At 42.5% G+C, this 23,706-nt stretch overlaps 3 protein-coding genes across 6 annotated transcripts; 2 read left to right on the top strand and 1 right to left on the bottom strand.

Annotated features, from left to right (window-relative positions):
• The first annotated feature begins 3,971 nt into the window (after positions 1-3,971).
• On the top strand, positions 3,972-12,017 carry LOC127914554 (aldehyde dehydrogenase family 3 member B1-like). Of its 4 annotated transcripts, none has more exons than XM_052491598.1 (10): positions 3,972-4,443; positions 5,261-5,424; positions 5,895-6,008; positions 6,157-6,277; positions 6,501-6,586; positions 6,747-6,828; positions 7,028-7,420; positions 7,628-7,794; positions 7,981-8,080; positions 8,181-12,017. In XM_052491598.1, the coding sequence occupies exons 2-10, from the start codon at positions 5,263-5,265 to the stop codon at positions 8,378-8,380; spliced, it is 1,425 nt and encodes a 474-aa protein (XP_052347558.1). In that variant the 5' UTR covers positions 3,972-4,443; positions 5,261-5,262; the 3' UTR covers positions 8,381-12,017. The 4 variants fall into 4 exon arrangements, with proteins under 4 accessions (XP_052347558.1, XP_052347557.1, XP_052347559.1 ...); XM_052491597.1 differs by having other exon boundaries at positions 3,975-4,342; XM_052491599.1 differs by lacking the exon at positions 3,972-4,443 and adding an exon at positions 4,579-4,701.
• A 1,869-nt stretch (positions 12,018-13,886) lies between these two features.
• On the bottom strand, positions 13,887-18,882 carry LOC118365674 (ATP-dependent Clp protease proteolytic subunit, mitochondrial-like). The gene is made up of 7 exons (XM_035748048.2): positions 18,722-18,882; positions 17,687-17,788; positions 17,422-17,493; positions 16,316-16,412; positions 15,564-15,751; positions 15,205-15,310; positions 13,887-14,649 (listed from the first exon to the last, which is right to left on the bottom strand). The coding sequence occupies exons 1-7, from the start codon at positions 18,731-18,733 to the stop codon at positions 14,432-14,434; spliced, it is 795 nt and encodes a 264-aa protein (XP_035603941.2). The 5' UTR covers positions 18,734-18,882; the 3' UTR covers positions 13,887-14,431.
• A 584-nt stretch (positions 18,883-19,466) lies between these two features.
• LOC118365675 (guanine nucleotide-binding protein G(I)/G(S)/G(O) subunit gamma-5-like) lies at positions 19,467-23,367 on the top strand. Its single transcript, XM_035748049.2, has 3 exons — positions 19,467-19,710; positions 21,102-21,228; positions 21,547-23,367. Exons 1-2 carry the CDS (start codon positions 19,618-19,620, stop codon positions 21,225-21,227), a joined length of 219 nt encoding a protein of 72 aa, XP_035603942.1. The 5' UTR covers positions 19,467-19,617; the 3' UTR covers position 21,228; positions 21,547-23,367.
• Positions 23,368-23,706: the final 339 nt, after the last annotated feature.

Raw genomic sequence — 23,706 nt, 5'->3', positions numbered from 1 at the left:
GCTGATTAAGTACAGTAGAACTGACAGGGCAGACAGACAGAGAGCAGTAGGAGGGAGAGTTTTCCTGTCATACTGAGGGTGGAGATATGAACTCAGCTGCTCCACACAAGACAACAGGTCAGCAGTAGAACATAAGTATATATGAACTCTGAGGGATCTGGATTTACATCATGATGTCATGGGGGAGGGGCTGATGAATGAGGTCAGTGGTCAATTTAGGGCTCATAGGTAGGGCCAGGAGTTGTCCTTTATCACATGACCTCACCAGGAACAGAGTTTTTCCTCATCAGGTCATTTAGTCAGAAGAACCTCCAGGGCCTACTCACCACACACATAACTGACTGATGGACTGGAGGAACTGTGGAGAACATGAGGATTTTATAAATATTGATCATCTTCATGAATTCATTTAATTGTGGGTTCATTTAAATGGTATATACTGTAGAGACATCCATTTCCCAAGGAAAGAATGTATTGAAAAGTGTTTCCATTAAGGTCATGGGTGACAAAAACAGTATAGTAGTTTTCAAATTACATGTTTCCAATGAGGCAGTTAAGAAAAATCAATAATAAACAAAAAGAGGCCCTTTTACATGCCCTCTGTTGACTGTGCTCTACTGCCCTCTGTTGATTGTGCTGTACTGATGCTCTACTGCTCTCTGTTGATTGTGCTGTACTGATGCTCTACTGCTCTCTGTTGACTGTGCTGTACTGATACTCTTCTGCCCTCTGTTGACTATGCTGCCAGTTAGATTCTCTGAGGGGTTTTTGTACAGATCCTCCACTCACACCACTGTGTCTCTTTTGCACAGTAATACAGAGCAGAGTCCTCTGTTCTCAGACCAGACAGCTTCAGATACACCATGCTGTTAGAATTCTCTCTGGTGACTTCTATCCATCCTTCAACACCTTTTGCATATACAGTTCCACTAGCATCATACCATATAATGCCTATCCATTCAAGTGCTCTTGCTTCAGGTTGACGTATCCAGGCCATGTTGTAGCTACTAAAGGTAAAGCCAGATCCCTTACAGGAGAGGCTGAGAGGTTCTGCAGGCCTTTTCAGGACTGGACTGGAGGGAATGTCCTGCAGACTCTGACCATATATCCCTAATAGAGAAAAGCGAAGGAAGACAATAGATCACTAATATGTTAAATCAATGGATGTTATAATTCTCTATATGTAAAATACCTTGTTCCAATGAATTGCTAGATTATTGAGTACATACTACAGAGGCCCAGCAAGACCAGGAGGAGGTGTAGTTTGCCTGTCATCTTTTCAGGATGGAAGACAATTCACACATGGTAGGAAACATCACAGAAGGACTTGAGAGACAGAACTTACATGACAATCATGGTTGGGTGATAACCCTTTTTTTGCATGTGACAGGCTTTCAAGGCAATCAATTCTAAGACAAAGCCAGACATCAACGATCACTGTCAACCAGCAAACATGTTCTGTAATGTTTATACAGTAAAGTAAGTTGCTGCTCCAGCCACAACTGTTTTTTCACGTCTCTCATTCAAACCTTTCTTCATGTATTAAGAAGAGCAATTAAATAATTGATATTAAATCATATTACATTTTGATATTTCTCACAACAATAAGAAATTGTGGTATGTTGTCTTATACGTTCTAAGCATAGTTTTGAATCTGGCCTACTGCCCTTTGGCACAACCTCTATCTTTCATAACTGTCATCCTTTCTCTATCTGTTCAATAAAGTCAGAAAAAACCTTACAAAATGTATTTTTTTAAATAACACACAACACAAGTTCATTTAAAAAAATGAACAATTCACATCCTGAAGTACTGTACCCTGAAATGTGTTCCTGTTGTTTCAATGTCCAATGATCAGCAACTGTCACCAAACCAATACATGGTTTAACGTCACTCAATGACTTTTTCAAATCATAATTTGACATTTTCTCCCACATCTGCAGTACATCACTGTTGTGTGTTGTTTTTAAAACGTGTTACTGCACTTTCACAATGATACATTGGCCCTTTTTAGGGTTAATCAAGATGCTATTTCAGGGAAATGCCTTTACCAGAGTGCAGGTGCATCCTGGGTAGAAGTCATGCTTGGGTAGCTTTGAATTACTGTGCCCAATGCTCATTTTAATAGATACGCCTGATAAAAACACATTCTTAAACTCTCTCCCCTATAAACAAGTTCAGTAAGCAAGATACACTAAAGTATTTAGGGGGAGGTGCCCGGAACAGCTATAAGAAACCACAAAGAGCAATTTGTTATTGTAGTTAATACTCATTGTTTTATGCAATTCTTGAAAAGTTGTTATATACATTACCAACACAAACAATGATAATGTGTGATGAGTGGCAGTGAATGACTGACAATATTAAATAATTTAAGTACTACTGCTGTGAACAAGGTCTATAATATAACTTAAATTGTGATTAAATTCTCATTATTTGATCATTCTCACCATTTAGTCAAATCAAATTAAAATTGTGTTCATGTGGTTTAAACATTGTATGGTTACCAGCCACCAGCTGGCTTATGCAAAAAGGCAGTTTCTCCTCAGCCGAAACAAGGTAGTGAGAATTAGATCATGAAAGTGTATAGGAACAGTCCCTGCAGTCCCTGAGCTACTTAACTACTTTAACTGTCTATCTGAATCATCAGAGATGCTAAACTGGGACCCTGAAACACCCAGGTGACAGACTGGAGTTCACCAAGCGTGGTGCCACACAGCTGTGAGGGCCACAGAGGGGACGAGAGGGGGGTGGGGTGTGAGAGAAACAGACACCTGAGAAAAGGAGAGTAGGACCGGCGTGTGTGTGTGTTTACTTCAAGATATCTACTACTGAATAAAAATATAAACTCAACATGTAAAGTATTGGTCCCGTGTTTCATGAGCTGAAATAAAAGATCCCAAAAATGTTTGATACACACAAGCTTATTTCTCAAAAATGTTTGTTTCCATCCCTGTTAGTGAGCATTTCTCCTTGCCAAGATAATCCATCCACCTGACAGGTGTGGCATATCAAGAATCTGATTGAACAGCATCATCGTTACACAGGTGGACCTTCTGCTGGGGACAATAAAAGACCACTCTAAAATGTACAGTTTTGTCACACAACACAATGTCACAGATCTCAAGTTGAGGGAGTGTGCAATTCGCATGCAGTGCAGGAATGTCCAACATAACTATTGCCAGAGAATTGGATGTTAATTTCTCTACCATAGGACGCCTCAAACGTCATTTTTGAGAACTTATCAGAACATCCAACCAGCCTGACAACCGCAGACTTTGTGTGACCACGCCAGCCCATGAGCTCCACATCTGGCTTCTTCGCCTGCGGGATCATCTGAGGAGGGGGTAGATGGGGTGCTGACAGTATAACTGTCTGTAATAAAGGCCTTTTGTGGAGAAAAACTCATTCTTGATTGGCTGGGCCTGGCTCCCCAGTGGGTCGGCCTGGCACCCCAGTGGGTCGGCCTGGCAACCCAGTGGGTGGGTTTATGCCCTCCCAGGCCCATCCATGGCTGCACCCCAGTGGGTGGGTTTATGCCCTCCCAGGCCCATCCATGGCTGCACCCCAGTGGGTGGGTTTATGCCCACCCATGGCTGCACCCCTGCCCAGTCGCGTGAAATCCATAGATTAGGGTCCAATGAATTCATTTCGATTAAATTATTTCCTTCTATGAACTGTAACTCAGTAAAAAGTTTGAAATTGATGCATGTTACATTTATATATTGAATGAATCTCCTATTCATACAATTAAATAATGCTGCTTGCAAGATAATGGTATATACATAAATATACGCAATGCATTATATTCAGTAGGCTAGTCTATGGCAACTAAAACGGTCTGCCCACTTGAACCTGAATTTGATTCCAGGGATTTGATTTGATACCAGGGATATTCAAATATTACCCAATGAGGTCTGGATTAGCCTACTGTTGTTTTTTGTTGTACCTGATAATTGATCCTACCTGGTGTCCCACATCTTAATCATTCCCTGATTAGATGGGATAGAATGAGAAACAAAGCAGCGGAACCGGCTTTAGGTCCAGGGTTTAATTTGACGGGCCTTTAGTCTATGGATACCCATGTTTCTCTTCGGCCCCAGACAGGTTTACAGGCTTGTTTTTCAAGTTCTACCAAAAATCTATTCTGCTTTCCAGATTAACTAGCCGCGTTGGTAGGAAACCACTAGTACCAGGAAATGCGCCACTTTCTTCGGGTTCCCATAACAAGTCAAAGCCACCGGCAAATTGGAATGTGAATGATCTGAATTCAGAGACCGGTCTAAAGAGTGGCTCGACAGGGCAACATACGACCATTTAGGCTACCTTTGGGCAGAATCAGGTGCGCTTTAACTTTTTAATTTCCTCAAATTCCGACTAACATTTTGTTGGGCTTCAGTTTATTTTTATTCATCATCAGCATCTATTTACGGGAAAATTCAGGTAGGACTTCACAACTTCATCCATCCTGACAAGAGTGCAGCTTGTACAGTATCCTAACAAAGAGGGTTTCCGACGTAAACTGTTTTAATGTGTAACAATTTGGTACTCTAGTTTAAATCGTTAAAGTTGCATCATCCATGCCTGTCACTATTGACATCCCGCCCACGCGTTCACATAATTATTGAAGGTTTTGCCGCGTTCATTCAAATTACCCGTCACACAGCTGTGAGCAACAAACCGTGAATTACTTGCATCAAGGTCTGATTTTCACCTTTTTATACCCCATATAACGGGCCGAATATTTTGGCATCTTACCTTCTTAGCCTGCCTTTTTGCATTTTCTACACTTGACCTGAGCCAGGTGGTTCTAACGATGAAGCCGTGCCCTGGGTGTAGGCCTATTCATTACACCTATTTTGCAACGAAAACGAGAATTTCTATTGGACACTTTTCTAGGTCCGTTCCGTTCTTAAATGGTAAAAGGTTTCTGTTAAAATATAATGAATACACCCCTGGATTCATCATGTGTTCTCAATGCGCAACAAACGTATCTTGACTGAAAATATAAAACAGTGTTCAAGGCTACTTCATGTGGGCGTTTTTAAAAGACTACTGAAGTTTAGTCAGATAATGGCCAAGACCAGCAGCCATTGATGTCTGGAATTTACAACTCTATATAGCTATTGGCAAAGTGAATGTCCAATAGCCAGGCTCTTCTCTCATCACTGGTTGTTTTGGTTGTGTGGTGTCTCAATCCGGTTTTACCAGGTGACATTATCCCAAACTCACTTTCTGTGTCTGTCTGTTGGGTGGACAGAGATGGCCAGCCAGAGCGAGGTGATTGACAGGTTGAGGGCTACGTTCCGCTCAGGCGTGACCTTTCCAGAGCAGTTCCGTATGACCCAGCTGCAGAACCTTCTCTCCCTGGTCGAAGAAAACGAGCAGCTGATACAAGATGCTCTCCACAAGGACCTCCATAAGGTACTAGCATACACTCAGACACACGCAGACTGCTATACACTCAGACACGCGCAGACTGCTATACACTCAGACACGCGCAGACTGCTATACACTCAGACACGCGCAGACTGCTATACACTCAGACACGCGCAGACTGCTATACACTCAGACACGCGCAGACTGCTATACACTCAGACACGCGCAGACTGCTATACACTCAGACACGCGCAGACTGCTATACACTCAGACACGCGCAGACTGCTATACACTCAGACACGCGCAGACTGCTATACACTCAGACACTCGCAGACTGCTATACACTCTGCATGTCCTCTGCCTCCCTCTCTCCACCTCTCATTATTTGCTCTGTCACTGCTCTCTTTCACCTCATCCTCTTTCCCTGTCCCTTTTTCTTCACCTTGGATCTTTCGTTGTCCTGTTCCCTCTCTCCCTCGATCATTTCACCTTCTCCCCTCTCTCTCCCCCTTCAGCCCAAGTTTGAGTCGGTCCTGTCAGAGATTCAGATAACCCTGAATGACCTGTACTTCGCCATGGAAAACCTCAGGACCTGGATGCAGCCGGAATACAACATTGGCAAGAATCTGGTAAAGATTCCATCAACATTCACTGTCGACTGTTTGACTCTACCACCTTTTACTATGGCTCAACATGTAAACACACACAATTGGGATATTTTTTTACTGACTTAATAATTGTCCAACCATCTACTTTCCTCTCTCCATCTTGTTCTAGGCCACTAGGATGGATGACTGTTTCATACGCAGGGAACCCTTGGGGGTAGTTTTAATCATCGGGGCGTGGAACTACCCTCTACATCTTATTCTCTTACCTTTGGTTGCTGCAATTGCTGCAGGTACACTTCTATCATGCCTTTGTATACCTAGGGGCTTTGTTAATAGTAAGGGATTGGATTTATAGCATTTTAACAGTAGCTCAAAGCATTTTACATCCACCACCAATGTTGCCTTATCAGTAATGTATGTGTAAAGTGAATGCTGACTCTGTTAGCATTTCATTATTGATTAGGTTTGATTTTGTGACTATGACAATATTTATTCCATGATGTCGTGAACCAGGAAACTGTGCCATTCTGAAGCCGTCAGAGATCTGTCAGGCCACCGAGCAACTCCTGGCAGAACTCATCCCCAAATACCTGTCTCAGGTAGTACACACACACACCTATGTGCTTTAATTTCCCCCTGCTTCTGTTACCTGTTGTGGATCATCAATGGAATGAAGGCCAACAGTGCCATATTTGCTCTATACCTGCCCACTTATTGTTTGTTTTTAATGTTTTGAGTTTTGCCATCTGACTATTGTAGGACTGCTATGCAGTACTATGTGGTGGAGCAGAGGACACCAAGTCATTGCTGAAGAATAAATTTGACCACATTTTCTACACAGGTAAAGTCTAACAGAGAGGACTCCTTAGACCAATAATATGTATTAGCTCGATCCCTCTTTTTAGTGTGTTTTGTGTTTAAACATTTCGGCCTTATGCCCCTTTTAACTCACCTTTGCCATATCACCTCTATCGCACACTCTTGCATACCCTTTCCTTCTCCTCTTCCTTTCCCTTCACCCTTCCCCATCTCCTCCCCAGGTTCCCAGGGGGTGGCCCGTTCCATCCTGCTAGCGGCGGCGCCTCACCTGACCCCCGTCACCCTGGAGCTGGGTGGCAAGAGCCCCTGCTTCATCTACGGCCATATCGACATCCAGAAGGCCGCCAAGCGCCTGTGCTGGTCCAAGTTCTTCAACACTGGCCAGAGCTGTGTGGCACCCGACTACGTCCTCTGCACAGCCCAGACCCGGGACGCCCTACTGCCCGCTCTCCGGGAGACCCTGCGGACCTTCTACGGGCCGGACCCCGGAGCGAGCCTGGACATGGGGCGCATAGTCACCCCACGCCACTGGAGACGCCTGATGGACATGCTGGAGAAGTCCAAGGGGAAGGTGGTGATCGGAGGGGGGAGCCGCGAGGAGGATAGGTATATTGGTGAGTTTGGGGGGTACAGGAAAGGACGATGAGATGCAGGCAGTGGTGTTGAGTTTGGTCTGTATACTGCTGCCACCTTGTGGGTGTGAATGCAAGTTGAAATATGTTGAGGTGGTAGCCTTGCTGTTAAAGTGGCTTTAATTTCAAATATGAATAACTAATCAGGCATATAGAAGCAAATTCTTGCTGATCAAGTGGTGTTTCTAGCTCCCACAGTGTTGGTGGACGTGCAGGAATCTGATGCTCTAATGCAGGAGGAGATCTTTGGCCCCATCCTGCCCATCCTAACCATAGAGTCTCTGGAGGAGGGCATAGACTACATCAACCGGCAAGAGAAACCCCTGGCCCTCTACGTCTTCTCCGACGAGACCTCGGTAAGACCATGACCTACGTTACAGCACATAGATGTTTCTTCTCATATCTATTTTCTTATGTTATAGTCATGGTGGTGTCCTCCACAGAGCTATAGTTTAAAGTTATGTAGTTCTATGGCTGCCTCTGCCTTCACTGTGGCTCCACTCTTATGGAATAAATGCACATTCCTCCTCTCTCTCTGTCAGGTGGTGACCACAGTGTTGAACAACACCAGTAGTGGTGGTTTCTGCGGCAATGATGGTATAGTACACATGGCCTTGCCAGGCCTGCCCTTTGGAGGAGTAGGTAAGTAAGTGTGTGTCTGACATAAAGTAGTCATTATCAGAAGCAAAGCACTAGACATGGATCTGATCATGGTGCCCTGTCATCTTCCTCTACCCTCCAGGTGCCAGTGGGATGGGTAGCTACCACGGCCGCTGGGGCTTTGAGACATTCAGCCACAGGCGGGGTTGTATGAACCGGAGCTGGTTGCTGGAGAGGGTCAACGTCCTGCGCTACCCGCCCTACAGCGACTACAACCTGGGCTGGTTGCGCTGGGCCACCACCTTCAAGAAGAACAGCTGGGGAGGCTGCTCAGTCATGTGAGAGTGGCACCCGGTGCGTGCCTGACTGTACTTCCAAAGCCGATGGGCTTTTCTTAAAGGTCCAATGCAGCCGTTTTATCTCAATGTCAAATCATTTTTGGGTAACAATTAAGTACCTTACTGTGATTGTTTTCAATTAAAATGGCCAACAAGTAACATCTTCTTAGCAAAGAGCAATTTGTCAAGAAAGAATTTAGCTAGGACTGCCTGGGAGTGGTCTGGGTGGGGAGGGGAAAACTAGCTATTGGCAGAGGTTTGGATCTCTTATTGGTCTATTAAATAATTTACCGCCTGCAGTTGTCACCAGGCATTCCAAGAGTCCCTTCCCACCTAAATGGGCTGAAATTTCTTTATAAACTGCTCTTACACTAAAAGGGTATTATCATTTTTCACAGTATTATTCCAACATCATAGTGTGGAATGTATAAAACTGTTTTTTTTTTTTTTTTTTACTGCACTGGGCCTTTAAAGTATCTGTCCAGTGTTCCAGATTTCTATTAAATAATTTACCTAAAATGTAAAAAAGAATATATATAAATAAGGATGTTAAAAAACAGCTTATCTCTGTGGCCTGATTGGAAATAGTGGTTGGGTGTACTCTGGTTAAAAAAATAAAGAAAAAAGCGCTGACATGCCAGCTCAGCCAATGAGATGCACAAACACTTGGATATTCAAATTAGCTACCAACGCCATGTGGGGCAGTGCTGTATGCACTGCCTAGCAGGCTTGCTTTCTTTTTTGGGTGGCCTTGGCTGTGTATAGGTTGCCTGCCCTGTCCGCTAAGAATCCGAGTCACATTCTGCACATGTTATTTTACGCACACTACATAGCTGCTGCTCACACTCTCCTTCCTTTACGTTTCTCTCTTTACTCACCCTCTTCTGAACTATGATGATGGTGCCTATCTCTGCCTTATGTTTTTGAACAGCTGAAATAAAATAAAAACTGCTGCAATTTGATCGAACATTCCCCCAAATATTTTTTTGAAGGCTAAACAACCTTCTCGGTTGTAACAGATATTTTAGTTGCACAAGCAGGACTCATTAAATTATCAGCGTTTTGTGTGATGTAGGCCCACCCATACTCAACTAGTGGTCCGGATCGGTCGGGCTTCGACCCCTGGTATCATATAAACACACAGGACATGAAAGAATGCATAGAATTGCAGAACATTTGCTTTAAAACGGCAAAAAAAAAAAAATTGCCACATGCAAAATGTGTAGAATTGCAGGAAATTAGCTATAAAACTGCACCATTTTCAAGATTGGTGTGAACAGATTGAGGTCGCATGGGTTGTGAGGTGGGGGTTTGTTACTACATCGATAAATTACATTATCCATCCGGACCACCTCGGAAATGTGTGTGTGACTGGACCTTCTCAAATAGTACTTGAGTACTCCTGATTAGGCTAATCTTCATAGTTACTGTCATATTGTAGTAGTACTGTATGTAGGAGAATACAGGAGAAGTACAGTAGTAAAGTTCCTGGGAAAATAATGCAACTCCCCTCTTAGAGTTTTGCATAGGAACTCTCTGTGTTTTCCCACACACAGGCCCTTCTAACTGCTATTTTGCTTTTCAATGATCATGCAAGTAGTACAGCATGAGTAGCGGTTCCACCTCTAGGCAGCCGAGCGTGTGAATCCGGACCGGTAACCTCAGTCTGACAATGGGCGAGTTCATTCTGGGGTGCACGTGCGCTATTATCTCTTATATCGTTTGTCAACTACTGCCTACTATAACTGAACAAAAATATACACATACATTTTTTTACAATATTACTGATTTACAGTTCATATAAGGACATCAGTCAAATGAAATAAATTCCTTAAACCTTAATCTATGGATTTCACATGACTGGAGGGCATATTCCCACCTACTTGGGAGCCAGGCCCAGCCCATCAGAATGAGTTTTTCCCCACAAAGGGCTTTATTATGACAAATACTCTGCAGTTAATCGGCTGTCCAGTCCTGGGCTGGTTGCACGTGCGGTTGTGAGGCCGGTTGGATGTACTGCCAAATTCTCTAAAATTACGTTGGCGGCGGCTTATGGTAAATAAATTAACATTACATTTTCTGGCAACTGCTCTGGTGGACATTCCTGCAGTCAGCATGTCAATTGCACACTCACTCAACTTGACACATCTGTGGCAATGTGTTGTGATTACAACTGCACATTTAGTGGCCTTTTATTGTCCCCAGCACAAGATGCACCTGTGTAATGATCATGCTGTTTAATCAGCTTCTTTATATGCCACACCTGTCAGATGGATTATCTTGGCAAACGATAAATGTTCACTAACAGGGATATAAACAAATTTGTGCACAATTTGTGAGCAATAAGCTTTTTGTGCGAATGGAAATATTTCGGAATCATTTATTTCATCTCGTGAAGCATGGGACCAACACTACATGTTGAGTTTTATATTTTTAATTATATTTGATTATAATTGTCATAGTTATGCTGCCATATCGTAGCAAGAGTTGCTGAAAAAAGAACTAGCCAATGTTTGCAATGAGAAAATAATTGCTATTTTGACTGCCTGTATATTCTACGTGTGTTTGATGTACTGTTACTACAGACAAAGTTTGTAGGAACGGGTCGATCATGTTTTCTGTGTACAACATGATAGCTGCATGTTAGCCTAACACCCCTCCTGAAAAAAGAACATGAAATTGCACTTGAGGCATGGAATGCATAGTTTGAACATGCCCACCATATCTTTAGTGTACAACACAATGTTTCCCCCTCCATGTTAAGGAGGAAGGAGCGGCAGCAGAGCATGTTAACTTACTGCTTCTAAACAGCCAGCAGGCCAACTTACAAACCCCAGATTTTGAAATGGAAGTGACTGAGTTGTTGTATAGGCTTACTCCTTTTTGCTAACACAACCTGTGGATTGCTTGGCTTGTGTGCTGCAGTGTGTCCTCTCCATTAACTGTTTGTCACAAGTCAGTATCAGTGGGCCTGTTTGGTTTGAGTACTTGAAAAGAAGGCTGTACTTGTATAGGGCCATTGAGTCAGCAGAAAAGAGCTGTGAGAAAAGGGGAAAGAGGTGCTACCTGTGGTTCTGGTTTAACCAGGTTATTCAAGGGAGGGACACGGGCTGCATCTCAAGTCTTGATTGGCTTCCTTCCCTAGTCTTCTCTCCTTTACCATGAAATGGAAAACTGAATAAAGGTGAAAGTAATGTGGTAGATGCCAATGGCTTTCACCTGTCCTGTTCTTTCAAATCTTTGCCTGCTGAAGGGAAGGAGAGCCGCTATTGCAATCCACCCAGGGTGTGGTTTCAGTTCTGTGTTCACTGCTACATCACAATGGTCTAAACCTGCTTCTTCCACTTGTCTTGCTTTGACCCATCAGATCAGAATAGATGAGTGGAAGCCACTATATTGAAATGTTTCCCCAGATTTTTAAATGCACTGGCTGCCAGGGTCTGGAGAGGTAAATGGTTTTCAGCACTGTTGCACAAGACCCCCATTGTTCACCGTGGGGTTAGTATAGTTCACAGAACGGTCTTATGTAACAATTTTACTGGGTTTTGTTAGACGCTGTGTGACATTAGGTGGTGGATGTTTTTTGATTTTAAATGTTTTGTTCAGTAGACATTAACTAATAAAACCTTACTGTACATGAATATATTTGTTGGCTTATACTTTAGGTGTTAATTGTACTGTTATTTCCCCATTCTCCCTCATCCCAGCATGTTGCTTTTCTTTGCAAATCATTGCATTATTAGTGCTTTACTCAATTACTTTTTGAATTTAAGGTGACTGACAAACTTTTCAATATCATTGAGACAAAATCCCACTCTTTAAACATTTCCATCATGACTTGATTAAAACTCACTCTTACAAGAGGCTTTATCTCCAAAATCCCCCTAGTCACTGACAGTGAGGCACTCTGGGCTTACCCAAGTCGCATGTACAGTTGAAGTCGGAAGTTTACATACACTTAGGTTGGAGTCATTAAAAATTATTGTTAACTATAGTTTTGGCAAGTCGGTTAGGACATCTACTTTGTGCATGACTCAAGTAATTTTTCCAAAAAGGTATTTACAGATTATTTCACTGACCCACTGTATCACATACACTAAATTGACTGTGCCTTTAAACAGCTTGGAAAATTCCACAAAATTGTCATGGCTTTAGAAGCTTGAAAGGCTAATTGACATAATTTGAGTCAATTGGAGGTGTACCTGTGGATGTATTTCAAGGTCTACCTTCAAATTCAGTTGCTCTTTGTTTGACAGCATGGGAAAATCAGCCGAGAACTCAAACAATTGTAGAACTCCAAGTCTGGTTCATCCTTGGGAGCAATTTCCAAATGGCTGAAGGTACCACGTTCATCTGCACAAACAATAGTACGCAAGTATAAACACCATGGCACCACGCAGCTGCCATACCGCTCAGGAAGGAGACGCGTTCTGTCTCCTAGAGATGAACGGCCTTTGGTGTGAAAAGTGCAAATCTATCCCAGAACAGCAAAAGACCTTGTGAAGATGCTGGAGGAAACCGGTACAAAAGTATCTATATCCACAGTAAAACAAGTCCTATATCGACATAACCTGAAAGGCCACTCAGCAAGGAAGCCACTGCTCCAAAACCTCCATAAAAAAGCCAGACTACTGTTTGCAACTGCACTTGGAGAAATGTCCTCTGGCCTGATGAAACAAAAATAGAACCGTTTGGCCATCGTTATGTTTGGAGGAAAAAGGGGGAAGCTTGCAAGCCGAAGAATACCATCCCAAACGTGAAGAACGGGGGTTGCAGCATGTTGTGTGGGTGCTTTGCTGCAGGAGGGACTTCTCAAAATTGATGGCATCATGAGGATATATTGAAGCAACATCAAGACATCAGGAAGTTAAAGCTTAGTCGCAAATGTGTCTTCCTAATGGACAATGACCCCAAGCATACTTCCAAAGTTGTGGCAAAATAGCTTAAGGACAAAGTCAAGGTATTGGAATGGCCATCACAAAGCCCTGACATCAATCCTATAGAAAATGTGTGGGCAGAACTGAAAAAGCATGTGCGAGCAAGGAGACCTACAAACCTGACTCAGTTACACCAGCTCTGTCAGGAGGAATGGGCTAATATTTACCCAAGTTATTGTGGGAAGCTTGTGGAAGGCTACCCAAAACATTTGACCCAAGTTAAACAATTTAAGGCAATGCTACCAAATACTAATTGAGTATGTACACTTCTTGGCTAAGGTGTATGTAAACTTCTGACTTCTGTATATTGCAAAAGAAAATGGCTTAGTTGATCTCATCACTGAGGCAATCAAAACACTACTTGTTACAGACTCAAATCACGCGTTAAATACAATTATAATCCGTTTTTACATCAGAGCCTGTATTCGTAAAGTATTAAGAGTAGGAGTGCTGATCTAGAATCCGTTTTGCCTTGTCTGTCACAATGAATAACATTGCATGGACAGGAGGAACTGATCCTAGATCAACACTCCTACTCTTAGATGCTTTATGAGTACAGGCCCAGGTTGGGTGTGTGACTCAAAGAAAATGTATTTTATTCCAGTTCGTGAAAATCAACATCACAATTGTCATGGCTTGTACAAATGGGGGCTATATTGTTTCCTTCACTGTAGAGATCTGCAGTCTTTGTTTGTGGTAAATACAGTGTGCATATTATGGGGGACAGTACAAATCTGAGATTGGTCAAATGATAATTCTTAAATGTAAATATTCTAATACTGCTGCATTTTGCCTCCTCTCCCAGAGGTTTCTCCAGCACAAAGGTATACAATGCAGGTCCTTTGTTCCAAACCGACCCCTATCCACCCAGAACACTTCTGTAAATGAAAGGATTGGACAGATATAAGCAATATAGTAATAGCTCCACTTTGCCCTCTGGTAGGCTACGCTGTAACTTCTCGCATATTAGTATCCACTCCAATACATTAGGATTTACGGGACATCAGCATATGCTTGCACCTGTCCAATCCATTCCGATCTACAGAAGTGCCTTTAGGTGGTTAGAAGATAGAGGATGGCTTGTGATTGGTGTGGGACTGCTTCCTGGTAGTCTGAGGTCAGGGTTCGGGTTTGTATGAGGAGGGGTGGTTGGTCCCGGGGGGGCTCTGCTCGGTGGCGGAGGCTGGCGAGGGGCAGATGGCGGTAGGGGGCTCCTTCTGGACCAGCTCTGGGTCATCCTGGCCCGCCTGGGGAGGATGCACCAGCACTCGGTCGATGATCCCAAAGTCCTGTGCCTCAATGGGGCTCATGTAACGATCTCTCTCCATCACACTCTCTGGGAGAAAGAAAACAGAAAGGAATAATTGTATGGTTACGAGTTTTGGTGAAAATGTGCGACACATTGGTGGTGGCTGAGGGGAGTTCACTCTTACAAAGTGCTTTGAGTGAGGAAGGACTCAATCATCAAATCACTTAACCTTGAAATAGTGCTTGAATTTAGTTAGGAGTCACTAATTCATATGTGACTCAGAGGCTATGGTACATTTTCCATCAGACAATATTAAGTATTTTTTATTGGAATATTACTGTTGCATATTGGGATGTGTTTGGAAATACACTTAAGTACTGGCATGTATTAGAAAACACAAGACAAGTATAATTTCATGCGTTTGAACCCAGGTCTGTGTGGTCCTACGGGTATTTGAAATAAGACTAAACGATTTAATCAAACCGTCCCGCCCCCCTGGATGCCTTTTGCCCAGAGCTAAACAACCAAATCAAATTCTGCGCATATTGTGTTAGTCTCTGCCTCATCTTTATGAGCAGCTGAAATAAAAACCCTGCAGCGACTTAAAGCCAGACTACTGAACTGGATGCCTTAGCTACTTACCTATATGTGTCAACAGCTGGCCAGTGTGTTTAGCGTAGAGTTGATTGATCTGTTTCTTTAGCTTCATGATCTCCTCAGCCTGAATGGCGATGTCTGTAGCCTGACCCTAATAACACACAGGAGAGAGAAGACAGATGTTATGTGAAGGCAACTGACAACTGAGGTGTCAAAATACAGAACTCATATTTACATGCCAAATCACAGGTCTGGCTTTTGATGGCAACACAAGCTCAACCAACCAGCATCTGTACCAGGTTCTCTAAACCCCCCTCCCTTATCCCCTTACCTGCCGGACTTCAACCTGTCCCCCCCAGCTATTCCTGCTGCCTCCCTAGTCGCATTCCCCCTTCCATCCTTACCCTGGCTCCTCCGGAAGGCTGGTGCACCATGATGCGGGCGTTGGGCAGGGAGTGCCTCATGCCGGCCGTGCCCGAAGCCAGGAGAAGACTGCCCATGCTAGCCGCCTGGCCCACACACCACGTGGAGATTGGGTTGAGGATGTACTGCATGGTGTCGTAGATGGCTAGGCCTGCCGTCACAACACCGCCTGGGGGGGAAAAGAGGATAGGAGAGGAACATCATAGTGAACCAGGATTAATGGTTTGTTGGATTTAGTTCGATGTTCCTCTTCTCCCAGACTTTTCTATCTCTCCATAAAGCTGGAATCCATAGCGGTGAACCTGCCATGTCCATTTGCGATATTACAACAAAGACGTTACTTCAAACAAACACTTTTTTTCCATCTGACATCATTGCACGGACAATAGAACCAAGTATGTACGATTTTTTTTTTTACCACAATGCTGGATGCTCATTTCCTCAAACCAATGACAAATGCGCCTGGGGCTGTTGCGCCCATCATGGATCTCAGCTTTAACGTTAACCTAATGAAGTTCATTCGAAGTCAAGGTAAGAGGAGTTTCTGACTGCACCCTTTATCTCCTATTACTGTCATCTGATCCACCTGTCACTTGTGTTCTCTCGGTCTTTTTCCCCTCCAAGAAACATGCTTTTTAAAGTAACCATCCCTATTCCACCAACCATCCCCTGCACCACCATCTGTTCCTCTTTGTGGGAGGTCCCCCTCTATTCTCCTCCCCTATTCTCTTACCAGGACTGTTGATGTACATGTGGATGGGTTTGTTGTTGCTCTCTGACTGCAGAAAGAGTAGTTGAGCAATAACCAGACTGGCCACAGAGTCATCAATCTGAAAAAAAGGCAGGGGGAGAGGAGAGAGATTAACAAATTAATCTTAACTGCAACAGCTCGAGGATTCCATCTAGCAACCTTTACTGCCATAATCAGTTTCATATCGAATTATTAGTGTGCATGTAAACATACCCAATGTCTCCTGGTGTAGGTTTTGAATCCCAAACTACTACACACACAGGCTTACTGGCCCTATTACACCGACAGTGACACACAGCTAGAATTACAGGCCACATTAGACAGTGACACACAACTAGACTTACCGGCCCCATTACACCGACAGTGACACACAGCTAGAATTACAGGCCACATTAGACAGTGACACACAACTAGACTTACCGGCCCCATTACACAAACAGTGACACACAGCTAGAATTACAGGCCACATTAGACAGTGACACACAACTAGACTTACCGGCCCCATTACACAAACAGTGACACACAGCTAGAATTACAGGCTACATTACACAGACAGTGATACACAGTGAGACTTACCGGCCCCATTACACAGACAATGATACACAGTGAGACTTACCGGCCCCATTACACAGACAGTGGTACACAGTGAGACTTACCGGCCCCATTACACAGACAGTGGTACACAGTGAGACTTACCGGCCCCATTACACAGACAGTGGTACACAGTGAGACTTACCGGCCCCATTAGACAGTGGTACACAGTGAGACTTACCGGCCCCATTACACAGTGGTACACAGTGAGACTTACCGGCCCCATTACACAGACAGTGGTACACAGTGAGACTTACCGGCCCCATTACACAGACAGTGGTACACAGTGAGACTTACCGGCCCCATTACACAGACAATGATACACAGTGAGACTTACCGGCCCCATTACACAGACAGTGGTACACAGTGAGACTTACCGGCCCCATTACACAGACAGTGGTACACAGTGAGACTTACCGGCCCCATTACACAGACAGTGGTACACAGTGAGACTTACCGGCCCCATTACACAGACAGTGGTACACAGTGAGACTTACCGGCCCCATTACACAGATGATCCTCTCCCTCAGAAGACGAGAGTAGATGTCATACGCACGCTCTCCTCGACCCTAAGAAAGAAGAGAAAGACAAGGAAAAGGAATGAGGGGAATAAAGAGGAAGATCTTTGAACATTGGAAAGCAGCTAGAATAGCAAGGACCAGGAACTGACAGGTGAAAACTACTAACTAAACCAAGAGTGAATCAAGTTGCATAGAAATGTTGCAGTCCTACATAGAACTCTGTTGGGGTTCCAATTCTTACCGTCTGCTCAACAACGATAGGTACGAGAGGACTCCTCCATTGAGCACTGTGGTGAATGGTCCTGCATGACTTTAAAGTGGTCACTCCACATTGTAACACCCTCTAAGAGATGGGGATAGAGAGAAAAAGTTAACATTTGTCTCTAAAATCTCAACCTAAGTGTTGGGCAGGTTATTAAAATAATGATATGTTAAAGTTACATTCAGAGATAGCATGGTTATTAAAATGATATGTTAAAGTTACATTCAGAGATATCATTATTTTAATAACCATGCTATCTCTGAATGTAACTTTAACATAGCATGGTTATTAAAATAATGATATGTTAAAGTTACATTCAGAGATAGCATGGTTTTAAAATAATGATATGTTAAAGTTACATTCAGAGATAGCATGGTTATTAAAATAATGATATGTTAAAGTTACATTCAGAGATAGCATGGTTATTAAAATAATGATATGTTAAAGTTACATTCAGAGATAGCATGGTTATTAAAATAATGATATGTTAAAGTTACATTCAGAGATAGCATGGTTATTAAAATGATATGTTAAAGTTACATTCAGAGATAGCATGGTTATTAAAATAATGATATGTTAAAGTTACATTCAGAGATAGCATGGTTTTTACAACTCTGGCCCCTTGAAGTGTGTTCAAGACAACGCTATCAAATGTATTATGATCTTACATCAACTCTGAACATTACACACACTTTAGGAAATGCTAGTTACTCATGATTTCACATTAACAGTTAGGAAAATGTTGACAGTGGTTTCCTTAAAAAATAGTCATTAAATTTAGCTAGTTGGAGATGGGAATGTGTTAGGTTAGCTACACAATTTTGGTCAAGTTACACAAGTGTGGCTAGCCAGCTAGCTTTAATCCTCGCAGGTGCATGCTGCATACTATTCATCTGATTCGAGAATACACCGCTGAGACAGCTAATAAACATTTGCACATTGTAATCTATATAGTTTACAACACAAACGATGCATTTCCAAAATATGTTTTCACTCTTTATCTCCAATACTTACTCGTATAAGCATTGTGACGTCTTGTAATGTGCAATCCCCTTTGTTTGACCCCAATTTAACCGGAAACAATTCTAATTTGAGCGTCGAACTGTTCCTGAAGTGGCTGAGCAATATTCCTCTGTCATGTGACGAGTTTGTGTTTACAGACTCGAATATGACTGCGCTAGATGGCAATGGTGCACAAGAATAATCCACGAACATAATACTACAGTATTGCTTATCGTTGTCTTGATAGTTTTCAGATACTGAATATTTTTAAAATATAAAAGCCTACTTGTTATATAAATAATTATACTATTGAATAATAATGTGACGATTAAAGCTTAAAATGAAATGTCATTAAAATATAGAAATGTGTGTTGAAGAGCCAAAACTCGTGACATTGTAGATGGGGGTCTCTATAAATAAACATTTTTAAAAAGGAGCACATGACGAGACTGTATTTCGCTGATGATATCCTCGTGGTTCTGGGGTTGTTTAGAAAAAACTATCTTTATACAAAAGAGCGCCAAGACCATTCTAATAAAATACGTTTCCTTTGATTTACTTCACCATAGCCTACTGTAGGCCTAGAAACCAGTGTATTATTGGCGACACAATATAAAACCCAAAGGAACATTTAATTTTCAGAAAATAGCCCATTAATTTGTTTAACTGACTGATCTATTATTATTATGTTGTTGTTTTTTTACATGTACACATAAGTGCCTCTACTGATAACCATATTTAATTAGGGGCCATTCTGAAAGCAGTGGGGAGAACATTGCGCAAAAAAAGCGGTGCGTTTTTTCAGAGAGAGGGGGAGTACTTGAGTCGCAGCGGCCTCATCAGAAAATCTCGTCCTTTCAAGTGATAGCTGGACACTTTCACTTGGCGGTTGGACAGACCTCGCAGACATGTCGAATAACAGCGCAAACAGCAGCAACTTGGTTATCGCTCAGAAGGTGGTAAAACAACTTCGCCTAGAGGCGAGTGTTCGCAGGATCAAGGTAAAGACATTACATTCAGAAAGACTGATCAAAAACTGTTCTTCATTTGGTGTGACTGGCTGAATTGTCAACATGGCCCTTTGGTAACTATTGAAAAGCTATATATTGTGTAAAGTTTGACTATTTTATGGGAAGCATCGCGTTATTTGTTACGAAATGCTGTTCCACTGGAACTATGCCATCTGTTTGCAGAATTGTAACAAACTGCAGGCTGTCCCGTAGACTAACGGAGTAGCCCGTAAATTGACTTTCTCAATCGAGCGCCGCCTTTCACCTGTCATGTTACCGAAAGAAAAACGTAAGATTATAATGCGGTTCTAGTATTGCTGTATGCATAGGTGTTATGGAAAGTCTAGGCTACTCCTCAGCTCTTCACTTAGTTTAACGCCGTTTTGAATGGATGTATTTATGATATATTTAGAAGTTAACGACGTGCTGTTAATTATGCTCTAAGTTAATCGTGTGAAATATGAAGATTTCCTGCAGTAGGCTGTGTTGTTCGGAGAAAGCAAACAGCTCGTAGGTTAGTTTCCGCGAATGGTGCAGCACAGTGGTGGCCTTTGTTGATTGTGGCTGTGACAGTAGTGCGATTGTTGGCCAAATTACTCCTTTTAGAGGAGAAAGCCAGATTAATCCGCAGACTTTAAACCACCCTGTAGCACTCAAGCATACTGTGCTTTGAAGGGCATATGAGAATGCAGAAAAAATATAGGATTTTATCTATAGCCTATGACATACGTTTATACCATATTATCAACTAACTAGATAAATAATAAACTCAATGCATAGCCCATTTGTAACTTGGTCCTAAAGTGCCATTTTTTTATATTTTTTATTTTATTTAACCTTTATTTTACCTTTATTTAACTAGGCAAGTCAGTTAAGAACAAATTATTATTTTCAATGACGGCCTAGGAACAGTGGGTTAACTGCCTGTTCAGGGGCAGAACGACCGATTTGTACCTTGTCAGCTCGGAGTGCCATCTTGTGTTAATGGGGACAATGTTATTACAATGTTATGACAACTGTTATAGACTTCACCCATGAAACAACCCTCTAGTAAAGTACCAGATCATTATGCTATTGCTGAGTCAAGTCCTAGGTAGGGACTTTAGGAAAATAGCTGATATATCATTGCTCAGTTTCTCTCACAGTGTGAGCTTGGAGCATATTACTTTAGGTTCATTAAACTGAGTATCAGTAGGAGTATTGTGGCAGAGTGAAAGTGTTTACTTGGAACTTCTTTATAGAAAACGCTGTCACTGTCAATGATGACTCGTTCTCATGAATGCCTATGACATTGATATGTCATCTTTACAGCAGTCTTATGTAGCCTTTATGACACAGAATTAAAGTATAATGGAACTGACGGTGTCTGTTTCCACTCTCAGGTGTCCCAGGCAGCAGCGGACCTGAAGACCTTCTGCCTGCAGAACGCCCATAAAGACCCTCTCCTCATGGGGGTGCCCTCCAGCGACAACCCCTTCAGACCCCCCAAGTCCTGCGCCCTCTTCTGAGGTGAGATGACAGTCTGATGTGGTAGAGTAGGCTTCAACTAACTCCCTCTCTATCTCTCTCTTCTCTCTCTTCTGTCTCTTTCTCTCACACACACATGTGCATGGACACACACACACTCTCTCACTCTCTGTCTCTTTCTGTCCTGCTTTCTTTCTCTACCTTCCCTCTCTCTACCTGTTCCTCACTCTCCTTTTCTCTCTGTTTGCTAACCTTTGACCCTTCTGGCTTTGATTGTTACAAAGAGAATGTAACCAATAGCAGCCATATCTCATCTAACTCCTGTGCCAGTGATCTGATCGGACTGCTTTCTCACCGCAGGCAATGATGATGATGGAGGCTTGTAAAACACGTCTGAACATTCCCCAAGGATTCCTTTCAATTCCAAGCCCCTTGGCGTCTCCTACACCCTTCCCCACCACGTCGTCACTGAAGACCTCAAGGCCAGAACACAATCACAGGCATTAACCCTATGCTGAGTGAGTTTTGACATGTGTTCTGTTCTACAGCTCAATAAGGATAACATTTGCAGTCCTTTCTGTGTTGAGATCATTAGAATGAAAGCACTCCTCAAAGTATAAATATGGCAGTCTCTCCCTGTAGTCTCTACCTTTTGTTAATTTTATTTTACTCAAAGTGAAATTGAACTGTATTAGGTTTTACACATTGTTGTTGGTGAGTCTTTTAAAGTGGTTGACCCAGTGCCATTACATGAGTATAGCCTACCGTATCAATGTTGTGAAGCTATGTTCAACACACTACAAGATATTACACCCACGTTTGATCTCAGAACTTGTTTTTCAAAATGGTGCTCAGTTGGTTGCAAACACAATGCAAAGTTCCACACAAACTCGCCTTAACACTGTCACTGTGATTTTTGTCAGATGAAATTGTGAAGCATTTCAATAAGTGTAATTTATGATTCTCTGCTAAAAGTGTGGTGACTCCATGAGCCTCAAGAGAATTTAGTCTTTTGACAGAAATTTTGCGCCCATTCTCATGTGTTAAACACTCGACTACACTGTTAAGATCCTCAGTTGACAGTTAAACCACTGTGATGCAAAATTGAATTCAAAAGAAAATGGTGTTACTATGTCTTGAAAAGAGTGACTCAGATGTTAGAGGTTTCTTATGGGTGTTGGCATATAGAGATCTCAAACTCAGGTCATGCAACAGATCTGTTTCAATGCTGGTTTTGTGGTGTTGCTCAGTCAACATCAGAATAATGATATGAAGGATCATAACAAGAATATTAGGATTACTGTACTGACACTATAGATAAGTATAATTGCTGTGTATCATCATTATAAATAAGCCTGATCTCAGGACACTCAGTGGAAGGAGACTGCTACTCCATTGGTGCATCTAAGTTAAAGTAAGGACACATTCTAAATGGTTTAAAGTCCTTTTTCGGGTCCCCCACCCCTTTTACCTTTTACTCTTTGCGTACTGCTTCAAACTAATGTGCCTTAGTATGTGCCAAACCTCTGGTAATTTAAATGCCCCGATTTTAACACGAGACCTGTTGAGGCCTAAATCTGCATTTACTTTCCCACTTGATTAATCAGAAACACTTAAAGAGGACCTGAAGAAGTTGAAAAACAACACTAGAGAATGAGTCATGTTTAGGAACCATACTGTGTTCTTATTACAACATGAAGTGTTGCTAAAAACTGGAGAACAGCCCTTCAACATGTTCCAATACCCAGAAACATGTCTTCAATAATGTCCTCAGACTTGACCACTGATAGGTGAAAGGACTAGGCCTACATAGATTTTCACAGTACTATTAGTCTTGCCTACCAAGTCCTTTCAAATCAGTGGCCATGCAGGAATGGAGATGGAGGAACGCAAGCTCTTTTCACTATGGTGACAGAGACTGAGCTCTGAATTCCTCTGACATTATAATAAAGTGAAGAGAGAACTTTTGAGGACTATAGTGTCCATAATGCATGGGGAAAGCAGAGCACCTCTTTTTACAAATATTAGTCACTGAAATGCTCTGGTGGATGAATTCATACATGTGGAAAACACTGTCATCCTGTTGTGCCTTAACGTTTCATTTGTGTGTATTTGTCTTAGAATGGTACCGTGACATGTATTGACTGAAATATTGAATAAAATGTATAATTTCACCTTCAACATCTCCTTGAGTCTCATGTTTTATCAAGGAGTTTGTTAAGAGTGGCCCCCTTAAGCTGACTGGCCAGAACACACAAGAGTATCAGGGGTAGGCAACTCCTGTCCTGCAGGGACCTGAGTGTCTGCTGCTTTTCTCTTTCGCCTGGCACTTAATTAATCCACTGATGCCATACCTGGTTTATAAATCAGATGCTGATTTGGAGAGAACAAAAGACAACAGACGTGCACTCAGGCCCCCGTGGACCAGACTTGCTCATCCCTGTCACATAGACTGCTGCTCAAGTAATACCAGTGCATATTTGCCAATAGTCTGCCAGATAAACTCTATTTAGCCACTGC

This window comes from Oncorhynchus keta, chromosome 32 (assembly GCF_023373465.1).
Source record: "Oncorhynchus keta strain PuntledgeMale-10-30-2019 chromosome 32, Oket_V2, whole genome shotgun sequence".
Lineage (NCBI taxonomy): Eukaryota > Metazoa > Chordata > Actinopteri > Salmoniformes > Salmonidae > Oncorhynchus > Oncorhynchus keta.
Note: the sequence above shows the minus strand (reverse complement) of the source record. Positions and strands in the feature narration are given on the sequence as shown.

Bases quoted from the DNA above. Each gene is read 5' to 3' on its own strand.
- LOC127914554 (XM_052491598.1), top strand. From the start codon at position 5,263: ATGGCCAGCCAGAGCGAGGTGATTGACAGGTTGAGGGCTACGTTCCGC. The intron at 6,587-6,746 runs GTAGTACACACA...TGACTATTGTAG, and splicing joins TCCCCAAATACCTGTCTCAG to GACTGCTATGCAGTACTATG. The intron at 6,829-7,027 runs GTAAAGTCTAAC...TCTCCTCCCCAG, and splicing joins TGACCACATTTTCTACACAG to GTTCCCAGGGGGTGGCCCGT.
- LOC118365674 (XM_035748048.2), bottom strand. The intron at 16,413-17,421 runs GTAAGTCTCACT...CCTTTTTTTCAG, and splicing joins TCATCTGTGTAATGGGGCCG to ATTGATGACTCTGTGGCCAG. The intron at 14,650-15,204 runs GTAAGTAGCTAA...TCTTTCTCCCAG, and splicing joins CCAGCTGTTGACACATATAG to AGAGTGTGATGGAGAGAGAT.
- LOC118365675 (XM_035748049.2), top strand. From the start codon at position 19,618: ATGTCGAATAACAGCGCAAACAGCAGCAACTTGGTTATCGCTCAGAAG. The intron at 19,711-21,101 runs GTAAAGACATTA...TTCCACTCTCAG, and splicing joins CGAGTGTTCGCAGGATCAAG to GTGTCCCAGGCAGCAGCGGA.